The 17,460-nt window shown below is 41.2% G+C and overlaps 1 protein-coding gene across 1 annotated transcript in view; it reads left to right on the top strand.

Moving 5' to 3' along the window:
* gpr158a (G protein-coupled receptor 158a) overlaps nt 1–17,460 on the top strand; it is a gene marked incomplete at both ends in the record, with an annotated part of 115,300 nt that overhangs the window by 40,128 nt on the left and 57,712 nt on the right. Inside the window, one exon of the mRNA XM_084048182.1 lies at nt 17,087–17,189. Coding sequence (XP_083904308.1) covers nt 17,087–17,189 — 103 coding nt within the window. The remainder of the gene's footprint in view (nt 1–17,086; nt 17,190–17,460) is intronic.

Here is a 17,460-nt window from a genome sequence, read left to right as displayed (position 1 = left end):
CGAGCAAGCCAACGGTGCCGGAGATTAGCTGTACACAGACAGATCGAATGACGGACGGACACACGGACGGACGGACGGACAGGGGGTAAAACATACTCTCTCGCCATGCCTTTCGGCCTGGCGGAGACAAAAAGTATTTTTTTTGGGTGAACTATCCCTTTCATGTTTTTTTTAAAGTGTATATATATATAGTTATTAACCCATTAAGGCCTGAGGCCAACTAAAACAATTATAATCTAAATCCTAACAGTTAAATGTTTTTTTTCACGATTTTTCAAAAGCTCACAAGCTCATAGCGCGGCACTCGGTGCCGCGCTATGAGCTTGTAGATCTGCTATTTTTTAATAGCCAAAGAAATCTACAATGACACGGATGCGTTCCCGGTCTTAATGGGTTAAATGTGTCATTTCTTTGTAAATGTATGTTATTTGTCATATCTGCTCTGTGCAACTTCAAAGCCAACAAAAGCCAAACAGAAATGTAATTTGTATTCATAATTATGTTCCAGTCTTCAACGACAAAAACACAATTAAATCGTTAATCATAATTATATTTCTGTGACAATTAGTGGTCATGTAAACTGTCATAATGGTGAGAGCCCTGGTTATGTAACACTAGATATTCAGCGCTGAAGCACATGTTGCCATAATGTTCTTGCAGCAGATCAAAGGGAATCGGTTCTTTTTTTTGTCTGTTTATTATACAATTATAATTGAACAAATAGAGGTACACATTATAGTAATTCACAAACCAATTATAACTAATTATTATATATCGATGTACACAGCACAACACACAGACACAATCCCCCACCCCTACAATACTCAATTAGACAGGCAATGCAAAATAAGGACATAGGCCTACATAAGGCTGTTTTTCTGGTTTACATTTTAGTCAAGTACTGTACTAATTACAATTTTGAGTATGCTAATACTTTTACTTTACTGGAGTGTTTCCAATTTTCAATACATTTACTTTACTGGAGTATTTCCAATTTTCAATACTTTTACTTTTACTCTGAGGCAAATAGTGTACTTTTACTCCACTGCAATTATTTGAAAACTTTAGTTACTAGTTACTTTGCAGATATAAATGATTATATAATAAAACATACATTAATCACTTTTGGCCAATTTTATACATACTGTAGGCTATTTGAAAATAGCCGATCTACAGCGCGTCGCATTGCGACGCGCTGTGAGCTTTTTTCAAACATTTCTGCTATTTTCAAACATTTTAGTGCTTTTACTTTTGGTACTTTAAGTATATTTTAATGCCAATACTTTTGTACTTTTACTCAAGTAACATTTTGAACACAGGCCTTGTACTTGTAACAGACTATTTCTACATTGCAGTATTGATACTTTTACTTTCACTTTTACTTAACATTTGAGTACTTTTCCCACCATTGCAATAAACCAATAGGACATTCATCGGCTGGCCTCTAGTCATTAAAGGGCTGCTAAGTTTTATAATGTAATGTAAATCTAAGTTCCTCCAATTTAAGGTGTTCTAACTTATTGAATGTGGGAGGTTGGGCCTGTTTCCAGGTCAATAAAATGAGTCTACTGTATATACGTGCCAAGATGCTCACAAATCCCGCCATAGTAGTCATGTTGGATTTAGTATAATTGCGAATCTGTAAGAATCTGTATCTATAAATATATTTTAGCCTTGTGTAATGCCATTACTGGTCCATAATTGGAAAGAGCTGTCTGATAAAGTGAATCGGCTGATTCTAGTGAACAAACTTAAAGTGAGATTTGTCTCTTACCATCGTGGTTCAATCTGAGCTATTAGGCTATCTATCTACTTCCTGGTATCACCTCACTACTAGCTGATGTTAAAACTAGTGGTGGAAAAAGTACTCAAATGTTTTACTTAAGTGAAAGTATCAATACAACATTGTAAAAATACTCTGTTACAAGTAAAAGTCTATTATTCAAAATTTACCTGAGTAAAAGTACAAACATTTTGGCATGAAAATATACTTAAAGACGGGGTGCAATGATCCCCCCCCCCCAAAAAAAATTTAATCATCAGGTATTATGGTTATACTAGGAGGAAGATTTTTTTCAAAAAAGTAGAAAATTGTTAAAATGATGTTTTTATGTGGACACGCCTCCAGTTCATTACCAAAAGTAAAAGAATTATGCAGAATGTCCCATTTCACAAGTTTTCAAATGTATAAAACTAGAGGGTCGGGGCGCTGCGCGCCCCTCCCCCCTAGCCGCTGTGCGGTGCTTTGTGTTTGTTGGTCTCTATAATATATAAAGCCATAATAGGAGATGTTCCCAATGGAGCTATGCCCAAATATGGAGTGTGTTGTCTGACCTCACTTGGGTCTCGTTGGGCGGTTATATAAAGCCATAATAGGAGATGTTCCCAATGGAGCTATGCCCAAATATGGAGTGTGTTGTCTGACCTCACTTGGGTCTCGTTGGGCGGTGGTCGGCGATGACGCTAAGGAACAACATGGCCGACTGTAATGTTGTGAGTTTGTGTTGGCCGCAATTAATTATGCTGCGAGGGGGCAGATGTGTGCTGAGCAGTATGAAGTGGCCTACAGACTGCGCGTAGTAATTCTGCACGTTGTGGCGTGTCTTGTTAGTGACATTGATATGTTGTTTTTGTGTTTAGTCCCACACAGTGGCTGGTTTTTTTGGGGGGTTTTGGGTTTAGAAATGTATATATAGATAGATGTATATAAATCCTTTTGAAAATAGCAGATCTACAAGGTCACATTGACAAATCCGAGTTTTTTTCCGGATCAAACAAGGGAATCATGTGACGTTGATCCCCTTACCCTATTGGCTCATACTAAGACATGACGTATGTGTAGGCAGAAGAATATATCTAACTATATAAATGGCGAGCAACTTCCGTGCCCTCGGTGTCCACACCCCACAGCTCTGTTATCGACTAAACACAACACCGTCACACCACATGTCGCCAACACTGTCGCCACGGCGGGCGGCCTGAATTTACGTTTCGCGTAGGGCACCTGCCATGCCTCACTACACCGTTCTCACCTCGCAACATAATTAATTCTACTCACCAAATGTCGGACACAACGGAAGTGGAAGCAGCTTCCTACCGCTTACCGTGCGTACCACCGAGGCCAACACAACACGACGGCCCGCCATTGAAAATCCCCAAAACAACAAGAGCACGTTGCTCTGCTCTGCTCCACACACCAGGCTAGGTTCATGACACCAAAGGATTAGCCAGTGATGTCATCATTACTGGTCAACACACCAGGCTAGGTTCATGACAGCAAAGGCTTCGACAGTGATGTCATCATTATGCAACCCGGAAGTACACATCGCCGGCATTGGGATGCCAGGTTGGGATGCCACGCCAGAAACAAGCAAGAACCTGCATGATTTTTTTTTTTGAATTTTTTTTTTTTTTTTTTTTTTACCGTTTGGAGATTTTCATCCGACGACTTTGGCGCGGACCACCAGGGGGTCCGCGGACCCCCTGAAACATAAAAAATATTATTTCTTCCCCATTTTTTTCTCAATTTTTTTACTTTTACATTACAACTTTTTTTTTTTTTTTTTTTTCTCCCAAATGTTCATCCCATATATACACGCGTCCACGCTGGGCCCCGTGCGCGGCTGGGGGTTTCGGGCGGCCGTAGGCCGCCCGGACCTCTAGTATATATATAACCTACTATATATTCACAAAGGTTTGAGTGCTGTGGGCTATAATGTGATGAGAAAAGAAGATCACAGTGCCTGTTTGGCTTTGACTCTTGATCCCGGGCCTCTGTCGGTATTAACAGTCCTTTCCTTAACCACCATCTCACTAATTGGCTCGATGGATATAACGCTGGAATCCAGCATTTACATGGATATGCTTTGAAGACATGGACACGTGCGGCCCCTGGGTCTACTCTCACATCCATCCACTCACATCATGGTCTGTCTTAGCAGCAGCAGCATCATCAGCAACAATAGCTGAAACAAAACCCCATTCAGTGGCGTGCACAGACATTTTGAGGGGCAGGTGCTCAACTAAATTATACTTTTTTTTGTTGACTTGGTCTGCTCTTTTTTCCCTCTACACCTATACCTCTTTGCCAAAAATAGCTGATCTACAAGCTCACAACGCCTCGCGCTGCGAGGCGTTGTGAGCTTGTAGATCGGCTATTTTTGGCTAAAGTTCTCCTCAGAAAAGGGATGCTAGGTTTCGAGTGGTTATGATAAAAAGAAAAATCATATCACATAAAGATTTGGCCGACCCCCTGTAGGAACTCTGAGGACCCCCTAGGGGTCCCGGACCCCCTGTTGAAGACCCCTGCTGTAAACTGAAAAAAAAAGAAAACGTTTTTTTTTTTCCAAAAGGGCACTTCTGGTCAAGAGGGCAAAGGGCAGGTGCTCTAGCACCACCTAGAGTCTATCTGTGCACGTCCCTGACCCCATTGAACAGAATCAAGCACGACAAGGAATGTTGAGGAATTCGTTATTGTTATCAGAATTTTGGTCAGAATGTATTGAGAGGATAGCCCCTTGAGATGCAGCATCTCATTTTAGAGGGGGTCCTATATGCGCATTATGTAAAACATTACATACAATACAAGTACACAATACACAATACACAATACACACATGTACAGATACAATTAGCTTGCTCACCCTCTCCCACCCACACCCCCATCCCCCAACTCATTTTAACATATTCCACGCCAGAGTTTAATATCATAATGTCAGTGGTGGAAAGTAACATTAGTACATTTACTTCAGTACTGTACTTAAGTACAATTTTGAGGTATTTGTACTTTACGTGAGTATTTCCAATTTCCAATACTTGTACTTCTACTCCACTACATCTCAGAGGCAAATATTGTACTTTTACTCCACTACAATTATTTGAAAACTTTAGTTACTAGTTCATTTTCAGATGTAAATTATGAGATTATGAAACATACACTAACCACTTTAGCCCTATTTTATGCCGAGGCTATTTGAAAATAGCAGATCTACAAGCTTGTAGATCTGCTATTTTCAAATATTTTAGTACTTTTACTTTTGGTACTTTAAGTACATTTTGATACCAATACTTTTGTACTTTTACTCAAGTAAATTTTGAATTCCAGACTTTCACTTGTAAGGGTGCGCTCCCACCGCACTTTTATTTTATTCCTGGTCTTGCGGATTTTTTCCAAGAATCCACGCATTTGCATTGACAAAGCATTGGTAGATTCTGCCCCAGAGGTAAAATAAAAGTGCGGTGGGAGCGCACCCTAACAGAGTATTCTAAATTGCAGTATTGATACTTTTACTTAAGTAAAACATTTGAGTACTTTTTCCACCACTGCATAATGTAGGCTACTCACCAGTGCCAGCGATTTATTGTTGTTTTTTTGTTTTTTTCACGTCGCCACAGACCTCGCTGAATACCTTAAGATGGCGCGTTAAACTGTTTGTAGACACACAGGGTAGCTGTGTGAGTGGCCCAGAGAAGACCGTTTCAATCGGCGACATTCCATTTTGCAGTAGTCGCGGTTTATGTTAAACAGCGTTCAGCGAGGAGGAAAAAAAACTCAGAGATAATGGAGGATTAGGGGAAGATTTAGAGCGACAGCGGGTGGGAACGAAAATCTCCGGATGCGGATATTTCGGATATATGTGCTACAATGAAATGTATATCAATATCAATTGCATATCAATATCAATTGTTATCAATGTGTTATCAATCTCTCCTAATGGTACCAACTTCAATACATTATGGATGGAATTGTGGACAAAATCTTATCCAACGACAACAGAATATTCTAAGTTTTGGGTCTGAGAGGCTAAATCTCATCAAATTCCGTGGCTCAAATGACGAATAAATAATGGACCTTGATATGAAAAACACCATCCTAAGGGAAGGTCATTCCAGGGGGTCCCTGGTGGCTAAAGGTGCGCCCGGTCGCCTTTTGTTCAGTCTTAGAATTGAAGGGACCAGAAGTGCCCTTTTCCCCCGAGGGTCTTCATAGGCTACTGTATATGCTCATCGGGGGTTAACCCATTCAATCTGGGAACGCATCTGTGTCATTTAAAAAAAAGATAATTGGCTATTCAAAAATAGCAGATGTACAAGCTCATATAGCGTGGCACCGATCTGTCAGATCTGCTATTGTTTTTAAAAATCGTGAAGATTTGTGAAAATCTTTGAAGATATATTTTTTTAAAGCGAACATTTGTAACTGTCAAATGTCTTAATTTTTCTGAAAAACTCTTTGTTTGTATAGCAGTGTTGCTCAAACCTTTTCTTGTTAAGGACCACCAAAATGATATGTTTTCGGCCACCGATCCCCATCAAAATATGTTGTTCCGGGGACCCCCCAGAAGCAAAGATGTCAGTTAAAAATGTTTCAAAAAAATATATGTATTCAAAGATTTGCACAAATGTTCAAGATTTTTCAAAAATATCCGATCTAGCTTGTAGATCTGCTCTTTTTAAATAGCCAAAGTATGAAAATAATTGTTATAGCTAAACTGTAAAATGACACAGATGTGGATTGAATACAGTAGGTTAAAAGGTCTGCCATGTAGGAACGGGCTGGATACAGCGAGCCGTGCTTTCAAAGTAATCAATAAAATCTTGGAATCCATTCTAAATCTAATGGGTAACTAATTGAGAGAGAGAGAGAGAGAGAGGCTAAAATTGGTGTAATGTTCTCTGCTCTTTTGCTCTTAGTTAAGAGCCTGAACTAATTGGAGATTGATGGTAGATGGGTCCTTCTTTGTTTATGGCCAGTATATTGAGCTGCATTATATACTGTAGTCTGGACAGAGGAGATAGAAGTATGGATGACATTGTATAGATTAGCGGGAGTTATAAGATACATTATCTCTCTTAAAGATCACTGTCTAACATCACTGCCCATATTAGTCAACAAGATTATGTTTTTTTTTAGCTATCCAACAGTTGGATGTAGTTAGAGGTCCTCCTAAAGCTGTAGTTAGAGGTTATTTATGTAATCCATAGATAACTACAGTATGTTGTTTGCTTGTTCACAGACGCAATGTATGTTATTTTTATGGTACAGTATGTTATTCAGGCAGATGTTAGGCTTGATATCTAACTGCTATTATCCTAGTTACTTTGTAGCACATTCCTTTGACCCCCAAATGTATTTTGCCGCGGACCCCATCTAAAAACATTTTGTTCCAGGGACCCGCAGAAGCAAAGATTTGAGTAAAACATTTTTCCTTTAAAAAATAATAATATATATATAAAGATTCAAACACATTTTCTAGATTTTTCAAAAATAGCCCAATATAAAAAAGATGGTTTAAGTGGTTACACAGATGCGTTCCCGGTTTTAATGGGTCAACTAGGATTCATGGCGCTTCACGCCGACCTTGCACAACGACACTAAGTTGGTCTGTATAAGTCTGTGTAAATTAACCTTGCGTCACCAGGGTTTTTCCACCATGGAGGAAAGCCTGGTTTTCATTCTAAAACTGTGCTGTGATCCGGCTTTAAAAAGTTCCAGTTGTGGGTTCCAGTTGGCCGCATTGTTTTTGTTCCCTCACATAATGCGAATCAATTAGTTTAGTCTCGCTATGGCGGTACGAGTAGGCATAAAAGATGGATTTACAAAACGATTAATACCAAAAGAAACCAAATGATTACACCAAACTAAACACATTTTAAACTATAGGGGAATCATTTTGAGGGTGCAAGGCGGGCTTGGTTCTAGTCGCTGGTTCCGGAAACCGGATCAGAAAAAAACAAAATGGTTTTGATCCCAGGCTACTGTTAAATTAAATTCCTAAACCAGGGGTCTTCATCAGGGGGTCCGGGACCCCTAGGGGGTCCTCAGAGTTACTACAGGGGGTCCGCTAAATCTTTGTGTGATAGGATTTTTTATTTTACCGTAACCACTTGAACCCTAGCATCCCTTTTCTGAGGAGAACTTAAGCCAAAAATAGCAGATCTACAAGCTCACAACGCCTCGCGCTGCGAGGCGTTGTGAGCTTGTAGATCTGCTATTTTTGGCAAAGAGTTATAGGTGTAGAGGGAAAAAAGAGCAGCAAAAGTTTATTTGAAACACAATTTTATACGATATAGAGGGGGTCCCTGCTTCATCTCTCTCTCAGCTAGGGGGTCCTTGGGCTGAAAACTTTGAAGACCCCTGTCCTAACCTATAGTTGTGATTGTATGGTTAGTGGAGGAGGTGTCTTCCCGGTCCAGACTGTGTGTAAATGGTAAATGGTGCATTTATATAACGCTTTTATCCAAAGCGCTTTACATAGATTGCGCATTACATTCACACATTCACACACACAGACATTCACACACACACATTCACACACCGATGGTGGAGGAAACCATGCAAGGCACCAACCTGTGTTGATTTCGTCGACTAAAACTATGACGAAAAACGTTCGTCGACTACCTTTTTTCACTGATGAAAACAAAATAAAAACAAAATAAAAACTAAGTTATGATGACTAAAACTAAGACTAAAAATATTGACAATTTCGTCAACAAATAGAAATTAGACTAAAATGTTAGTGAGGGGCTAGTGGAGAAGAGATCCAGTAGAACTAAAAGACAAGTCATTTTATGGTTGGTTGCGCTCGGGTGTTACGCTCTGAAAATAGCAGATCTACAAGTTCACAACGCGTCGCAGCGCGACGCGTTGTGAGCTTGTAGATCTGCTATTTTCAGAATGCAACCAAGTGTAAAATCAGCCATTACAACGCCATCAAGGCACCGCCAAAAATACATTTAAGTCGACTAAATCAACTGTAGATTTAGTCTACAGTTGAGCTACAGCTATAATCTTATGATATTTAGTCGACTAAAACTAGACAAAAACTAAAACATTTCAGGTGACTAAAATATGACTAAAACTAAATGGAATTTTATTCAAAAGACTATGACTACAACTAAATAAAAAAGATTGTTGTCAAAATCAACACTAGCACCAACCAGCTCATCGGGAGCAATTATGGGTTCGGCGTCTTGTTAACTCTGTGGGAGCCCGGGCTCGAACTGGCAACCTTGCGTTCCCCATCCGGCCTCTCTACCAGCCACTGCTGCCCTCATGTCTGTGATGAGGTCTGTGTGTGCTTTATCATGTCAGCCTATTATACCGCTGTCCCCTGGGGCAGTTAGAACCCTTGTCAGAAGGCTTTGTGTGAGAGGGCCATTCATTGCCTATACCTCATCACTCTGACAGACTCTTGTTTGTCTGTCTGTCTGTCTGCAATCTGGGAACCCATTCGTTAAAAAAAGGACAGACTTTTTCCACCCGTTAGCAGAATCTGTCTTGAGAGGTGTGTGTGTGTGTGTGTGTGTGTGTGTGTGTGTGTGTGTGTGTGTGTGTGTGTGTGTCTCTCAGCTCTCTCTGCCCGTGGCACTCACGTGCATGCACACATGTCTGCTAAGTGCGTGTCTCTGGTGTGTGAGTCAGTCTGACCGCTAGCATCAACAACAAACGCCGGGCGTTTTGGTGGGGAATAAAATAAACACATCACATCCCATCTTGTTTAGTTTGTCAATTGCATAAGCCGTGAGTGGTGCAGTTATGAGAAGCAATATGGTCTGTTTGTGTGTTGTTAGCTGTGTGTGTGTGTAGTAAGGAGCTGTGCATGTTTGTCTGCACTATAGTCCTACAGGCCTGGTGCTTTACTGTTTAGCTTCCCCCCCCCAAGGCCAGAGTGTTTATCTCTCTGGTTGTTGTGGCTTTTGGTCTTTGGATGGAACCCAAACCGTGGTCCTGTTGTCCAACTGGCCATGATGCTGGGCTCGCTGGCTGGCTGGCTGGCTGGTTGGCTGGCTGGCTGGCTGGCTGGCTGGCTGGTTGGCTGGCTGGCTATCGCTCTGAGCAAAGAATAGGATTTTGTGAGAGAAATAAGCAACCATGTCTATGAAAACAAGCCCAAAAGAAGCGACTGTAAGGCCACACAGGCACTTTAAAGTTGTCTATTTGACAAGCTTTTTAAAATATTTTCTTTTACATTTTAACAACACAAATCTGGTACAGGCAACACTGGGCTTATCCAGTGGCTTTCAGTATTTATGTGTGCGTGTGCTTGGATGTGTACTGAGTTTGTGGGTATATGTCCTTTGTGTATCTGTGTGTGATTACATACTTTTATCTGGGTACTTTGTGTGTGTCTTGAGTATACGAGATGAGGGTTATTTGCCGTTATTGCGTGTGTGTTTATTTTTATGCAGCTATAATGAGGATAAAGAGCGGTTTGAAGAATTGTGGGAAAGCTGTGATGTTTAGCAGACCATGCACAGCAGTCTGGCTTTTTCTCCTCCTTGAAAAAACAACAACAAACAGGCTTATCGTTTCATTTCCCCAGTGTCTTCATGCACAGCCCAACATTACACACACACACACACACACACACACACACACACACACACACACACACACACACACACACACACACACACAGACACAGACAGACAGACAGACAGACAGACAGACAGACAGACAGACAGACAGACAGACAGACAGACAGACAGACAGACAGTAGCTGAGAAAAATTAAGACATGGCTAAACACCATTTGCTTGGATATAGGCCAGTGTTGCCAAGTCAGCTTATTAAAAGCGACAAATTTGGGCTTGTTTTTCTGTAAAGTCGCTTGTAAATATCGGAAGCTGCGGGTCGCTGTTTTTTGGGCTTGTTTATAAAGTGTAGTTGATTATCTGGGCTTGTTTCCTAAATGTTGTTTAAACCAGTGGTTCTCAAACGTTTTGATTAAGGACCCCTACATTAATATGTATTTGGTTCCGGTTTATATTCTAATCATGATCAGAGCTTCCGAGTCCCAGACTATATGACCGGAAACATTTGAAAATTGTGGGAGGCAACAGTCTGGCCACACAAGACTAGTTTTCATAGACCTGGATGCTTATTTCTCTCGCAGAATCTAGCAACACTAATATAGGCTATTAACAGTCAAAGTGTTATAGCTTGGCTGGCTCTATTTCCAGCCCTAAAAAGTCACAATCAATTATTCTACTGTCATTTTTGTCTCTGCTGTGTAATAATGTTCACAGTTCAATCCCAGTAATCAATCAAGTCATGATAGTGGTGAAAAGTAACTATGTACTTAAGTACAATTTTGAGGTACTTTTACTTGACGTATTTGAGTAACTATTACATTTACAAATTACTTTTCAAATTTAGATTATTATTAGAAAAAAATACAGAACCACTAAACTATTTCATAATTCGGCTATGGGTCTCGAGATGAAGATCTGCTATTTGAATTTGAATTACAGGCCTTTTACTTGTAACAGAGTATTTCTATTTTGAGGCATCGTTACTCTTACTTATAAAAGGTGAGTAGCCTACTTCTTCCGCCCCCCTGGTCAATGATTATACAGTATATTGCGTACTCTTTCAAAGAGAGGGAGGGTAGTCGTTAAGGGCCTATTAATTAGTTGCTGACGTGTCGCTATAGTTCCTGGTTTTCCCGGGTAGGTGCAGGAAAACCTTGCTTGACCGCTAAATCAATCAATTAGTGCTTTTTATTCCCCCCCCTGCCTCTGAGTCACAGAGAGGTGAAGGGATGAGAATAGAGCACCCTGGTCTTGTATTGGAATTCCCATAGGGGAATATTAGATGGCATCATATAAGAACGATTTTACTCATATGGATATGAAGTATCAACTGACGGTGAAAAAGTACTTATCTATCCAAATAGCTCAAAACGTATACCATATATGCTGGTAATCCAGTTTGACAGAGTGTCGTGGCCTTGTGGGTTCGACTCCCGATCCCGACGACCTTTGCTGTATGTCATCCCCCCCATCTCTCTCCCCATTTCCTGTAATAAAGGCAGAAAAAGGCCCAAACAATATCTTTAAAAAAAATAATAGAAAAAATAATCGCTAAGAACATCATCAATAAAGTTGCAGCCCTACAAGCCAGAGAGAGACACACTAATAGATATCAATTTACAATTTACAATTAAGGCATTTAGCGGACACTCTTAATCCAGAGCGACTCACAGTAAGCAAGGATAACACAAGATAATACATCAAATGCATAGGAATAGTAATCTAATAATAAAGTAATACATACGTAAACCAATAACCTATCATCAGCCTGCACATTGAAACTATACACACTATAGGATGCCAGGTCAACAATGACCTGAATCAGGCAATACAGTGAGGACATGTACAACAACACAGAGAGATGGCGTCATATAAGAACGATTTTACTCATTTGACTAAAATGTATTTTGGCGGTGCCTTGATGGCGTCGTAATGGCTGATTTTACACTTGGTTGCATTCTGAAAATAGCCGATCTACAAGCTCACAACGCGTCGCTGCGTGACACGTTGAGAGCTTGTAGTAGAGCGTAACACCCGAGCCCAACATAGTTTTAGTCACCGTAGCTTAGTTTTTACATTTTTTGTCATAGTTTTAGTCGACGAAATCAACACTGATGCTATCTAAGTTACATTTTAGCCTTTGCATAATCCAGCAAGGTCGTCAAGGCTAGGGCAATGATTTGATATGAGGAAAGCTGTGTCTACGTATTTCTGAGTCTTGCGGCCTGCAGGCTGTCATCATCATATTATAGGTGATTTATGGTCTACACAGGCAAGACCCTGCTGCTGGCCTATAATGGCATGACACACTCCCAACAAAAAGTCACGCACACACATGTCACCATGGCAATTGGCATGTCAGAGAGTGCATGGCTGATTGACAGCTGCCACAGCTGGAGTGCATGCATGCATACAAACAACAACCTGAAGTGGCCCCCTGCTGGGCCAAACGTGTGATTGCGTTTCCTCTTTCTCCTTGCTCTGAAAATCTCTTCTCTCTTTAATACATTACGACCGGGAAAGCATCTGTGTCAGTTTAACATTTCTTCGGCTATTCAAAAATAGCAGATATACACAGAGTGCAGCGCTATGAGCTTGTAGATCTGCTATTTAAAAAAAAAATCATGAACATTTGTGCATATTTTTTAATATAATTTTTTAACACCGAGATTTGCTTCTGGGGCCTATATCAGTGGTGCTCCAACTTTTTGAATGAATGAATGAATGTCAAGGACCCCCAAAATGATATGCATTTGGCCCCATCTCAAAATATTTTGTTCCAGGGACCCACAGAAGCAAGTTAAAAATGTTCGCTTTAAAAATGTATACATATTAAAAGATTTGCACAAATCTTCTCGATTTTTCAAAAATAGCAGATCTACAAGCTCATATGAGCTTGTAGATCTGCTATTTTTGAATAGCCAAAGAAATTTGAAAATGACACAGATGCGTTCCCGGTCTTAGTGGATTAAATCTCTGTCTCTCTCTACCCCCCCCCCCCCCCCTGTGTGACTGCATGGCACAATGAATGGCTCATAATCAGCCATCCATACATCCATAATTGATGAAGATGACAGCGATAGATGGCCTGAAATGGATATCATTAAGGGAATTCATAACAGGCTCTCCTTTATGTATCACGTCCTGCTGCCAGCCTGACACTGTGTAGAATTTGTTCTGTTTCAACATATTTCCATGTGTTATTACAGTACATGGCAATAAGCCACCCGAAGGCCTTGGTTTATACCATGGATACCAAGTGTTGTGTGCGTTGCAATGCGTTGTGAGCTTGTAGATCTGTATTTTTTTGGGCAAATGTGTGTAGAGTGAAATAAGAGCGTACCAAACGCGCTCTTTCAGGTCAGTTTTATAGTATAGAGGGTTTAAGTGGTTCTGAATTTGCAGCTCAACAAAATCTAATTTATCCTACTGTATGACGGAGGACAATTTCACGATAAATTAAAATCTCTGCGGGGTGCGATAATTGTGAGCATTTTTTTTATCACGATAGGTCTGCTATTTTCTGCGTGAGAGATTATGCTGCGTTCACACTGGCAGATACGAAGACACAAAGCTACACAGCGTTGCAGCTTTGTATCTTTGTAGCTGAAGTTGAAACCAGCTCAAGCTGCTTTTGAAGCAGCTACAAATGTTGTTAGCTCCTATCGGAACCTCTCCCTCCGCTATATACTGTAGCTCCGAGATGAGGTTCCACACAGCTCGGTACCTGTTGGGCGGGAAATTTTCGAATATTTCCCACTATGCATGATTCTTACCGTTTTCCGCACATCGTATCCAAAAAGTAAAGGTCCCCCCCCCTACTCTCAGATGTTTTAACTTCTAGCGGAAAATAAAATCTAAGCGACAGATTGAAACAAGTGTTTAAATGGCTTTTTTAGTCAGCCTGTGGCCATGTTTTGCCAATGCAATCTTACTGGAGCAGTACTGCGCATGCGGACAAGGATTGACTGGCCACAGGCTGACTAAATATCCCCTTTTTTCCCCCCCACAATTATTCATAAAAAATCCCCAAAATTCATCAAAAAATCCTTTAGACTAAACTACGCGACACGTAGTGAGCTTGTAGATCGGCTATTTTCACTACTGCTATTTTCTGTGAGGTTAGGGTTGGGCATATAGCCACACCCACCTGGGGGAAACACCAAAGAAAGAGGGAGTCCCGTATCGTTGTATCTTCATGTCGCTGCTGGCTTTCATTGAAAATGAACGGTAGCCATGTGTATCTCTGTATCTGCCATGCGGTGTGACTGTGAACACAGCAATACCGTCGTGTGATGAATTATGAATCGGGGCATTATAGCCCTGCCTATAAAAAAAGGATCTGGGCCAAAAGAGTTTCATTTTATGGCCCATTAAAGTGACTGTGTGGCTCCTAGCTGCTTGCCTGGGCTGGCAGGCTGCCAACGGAGATCACACATATGTGACTGATGGCAGGTAGCCTGGAGGCAGCCTGAACGCGCCGTCTCAGATCACATGTGACTGATGGCAGGTATAGCTGTGAGGCAGCCTGTCTGCTCTGTCTGGGGTTTGATTCCCCTGTTCAACACGTTATAGTCCTCAGCCAACCCCCATGCAGCATCAATCACCACACGCATGGCAGCATGCACAGAAAGACTGCCAGTGCTAGAGTGTATGCACACTAACACACACTCAACATTAAGCACTGGCACGTGCACTCTTGTTCAGTGGTGGGAAAAAGTACTACATTTTTTTACTTAAAGACGGGGTGCCGTGATTTTCAGTGACCCCCCCCCCCCCCTAAAACATAATCATCAGGTATCATGGTTATACTAGGAGTAAGATTTTTTTCAAAAAAGTGTACAGAAATTGTTAAAATTATGTTTTTATGTGGACGCATGGCGACGCATTGTCGAAATGTATATCTGAAGGGGTTTTGTATGTTTTTCAATAATAATCAAAATCTACAAAGTAACTAATAACTAAAGTTTTCAAATAATTGCAGTGGAGTAAAAGTATAATATTTGCCTCTGAGGTGTAGTGGAGTACAGTACTTGAGTAAATGTACTTAGTTACTTTACACCACTGCGTATGTGCATGCCATTTCAGCCCACAAATCACAATCCCAAGCTCACAAACACAGAAACACACAGGCACGTGCATATGCACACACGCTTGCATGCATCCATCTGTCTCAATATGAGGTGGCAAATTAAACGTGTCAGACAGTGGGTCCGGTGTTGATACACACATGGTTTATCAGAGCTGACATGACATGCATGATGCAACATACAACACTGTAGCCTGACAGACAAACAGCAGATGGATCAGCAGGCAGAGACACACACACACACACACACACACACACACACACACACACACACACACACACACACACACACACACACACACACACACACACACACACACACACACACACACACACACACACACACACAAACACAAACGGGAGCCTAGAATATGACAAATATGATTACATGATTATTTTGGGGGTGTCCCCAGTTAAAATATGATTATTATTTTTTTTTTTTATGCAAGTCCCCAGTTCAAATATGATATTTTTTGGGGGTCCCCAGTTCATTTTTGGGGTGACTTCACAGACTGGCCACGTCTACAATCCCCATGGGAGTCACGCTATTCTCAGACCCTGCATGTGTTGTTGTCTGAGGAGGACCTGCACTCAGTATTTTGTGAATGCAGGCAGGCAGGCAGGCAGGCGGGCGGGCGGGCGGGCGGGCGGACGGACGGACGGACGGACGGACGGACGGACGGACGGACGGACGGACGGACAGACACCTTTTAGAAGTGGACAGAAATAGCTGCTCCTCCAGACAGACGTGGGAGGAGAACGAAGATGACTCGTGCCTTTGTTCCTCTGCCACCGCAGGAAGCAGATCTCACAACAATCAGCTCATAAACACTCAGACACAGCGTGTCAGGTCAGGTGTCTGATGATGAACGCACTCCAGCTATTCTGGGTCCTCGTTTCATCATAACTAATCATCTCAGGCTGGAAGACGAAACTGAAAAAGTTCAGATTGTTTGAAAATGAGATACTTGTGTAGATCAGGTGTCTTCAACGTTTTTCAGGTCAGCTGAGAGAGAGATGAAGCAGGGACCACCTCTACATATTGCATAAACTTATGTTGCAGATTAAACTTTTTCATACATTTCATAGAAAGATTCATAGACTTGTTTGACAGCACTGTCATCAGTGTTGTGTAAATGTATGTTTTGCAGACATTTAACCACTTAAACCGTCAATACTTAATAAAGTTGACCTTTAGCTCTGTACTTGGTCTGCTCTTTTTTCCCCCTACACCAAACCTCTGTGCCAAAAAATTGCAGATCTACAAGCTCACAACGCCTCGCGCTGCAAGCTTGTAGATCTACTATTTTTGGCCAATGTTCCCCTCAGAATAGGGATGCTATAGGGTTCATGTGATTAATGTAGTAAATAAAGTTCCAATCACACAAAGATTTGGAGGCCCCCCCTGTAGTAACTCTGAGGACCCCCTAGGGGTCCCGGACCCCCCGTTGAAGACCCCTGACTTTGAGAAAAAACGATTTGCACGTTCAAGCCAACACAAACTGTTGAAAGCTTCAACAGTTTGTCTAGTAAACCTTTGACAGTTACTTTTCTGAAACATATGAATTTTGAAGGGATTTGAGATGACTGATGTCTTTTTTTTTAAGGTGCCAACATTAATTATCTCCTCTGTATACAGTAGCTGATGTGCATTTCATATCATACTCTCTTCTCTTCGCAGTGCTTGCCGATCCGGGGCCACGGGTTCGTCTTAGACAAGTACAAGTGCCACTGCAAGAAAGGCTTCTACCATCCTAACAGAGTGGCTGTCAACGGCTTCACACGTAAGTCATTCTGACACGTCAATCACCTGTTTCACACCTGCCGCCTGTCATGATGAAAATTGGAATTGTGTTTCTCTGGTATGATATTCTATAAATATGGTATCGCTATGTGTGGGATCCCTTATAATACTGTGTGTCATACAGAGATAATGTTGTTTATTCTCGGTGACTACACTCATGGTGTGCATGAGCCCAGATTAATATCTTTTTATTAAAAAAAAAAATCTGTTTATTAGTTTTACACATAGTTTTACACATAGTAACATCAGAA

The sequence above is a fragment of the Gymnoscopelus microlampas genome, assembly GCF_963454915.1.
Source record: "Gymnoscopelus microlampas genome assembly, chromosome: 22".
NCBI classification, from domain to species: domain Eukaryota; kingdom Metazoa; phylum Chordata; class Actinopteri; order Myctophiformes; family Myctophidae; genus Gymnoscopelus; species Gymnoscopelus microlampas.
The sequence above is the reverse complement of the archived record's forward strand: the minus strand, read 5'-3'. Positions and strand labels throughout refer to the sequence as shown.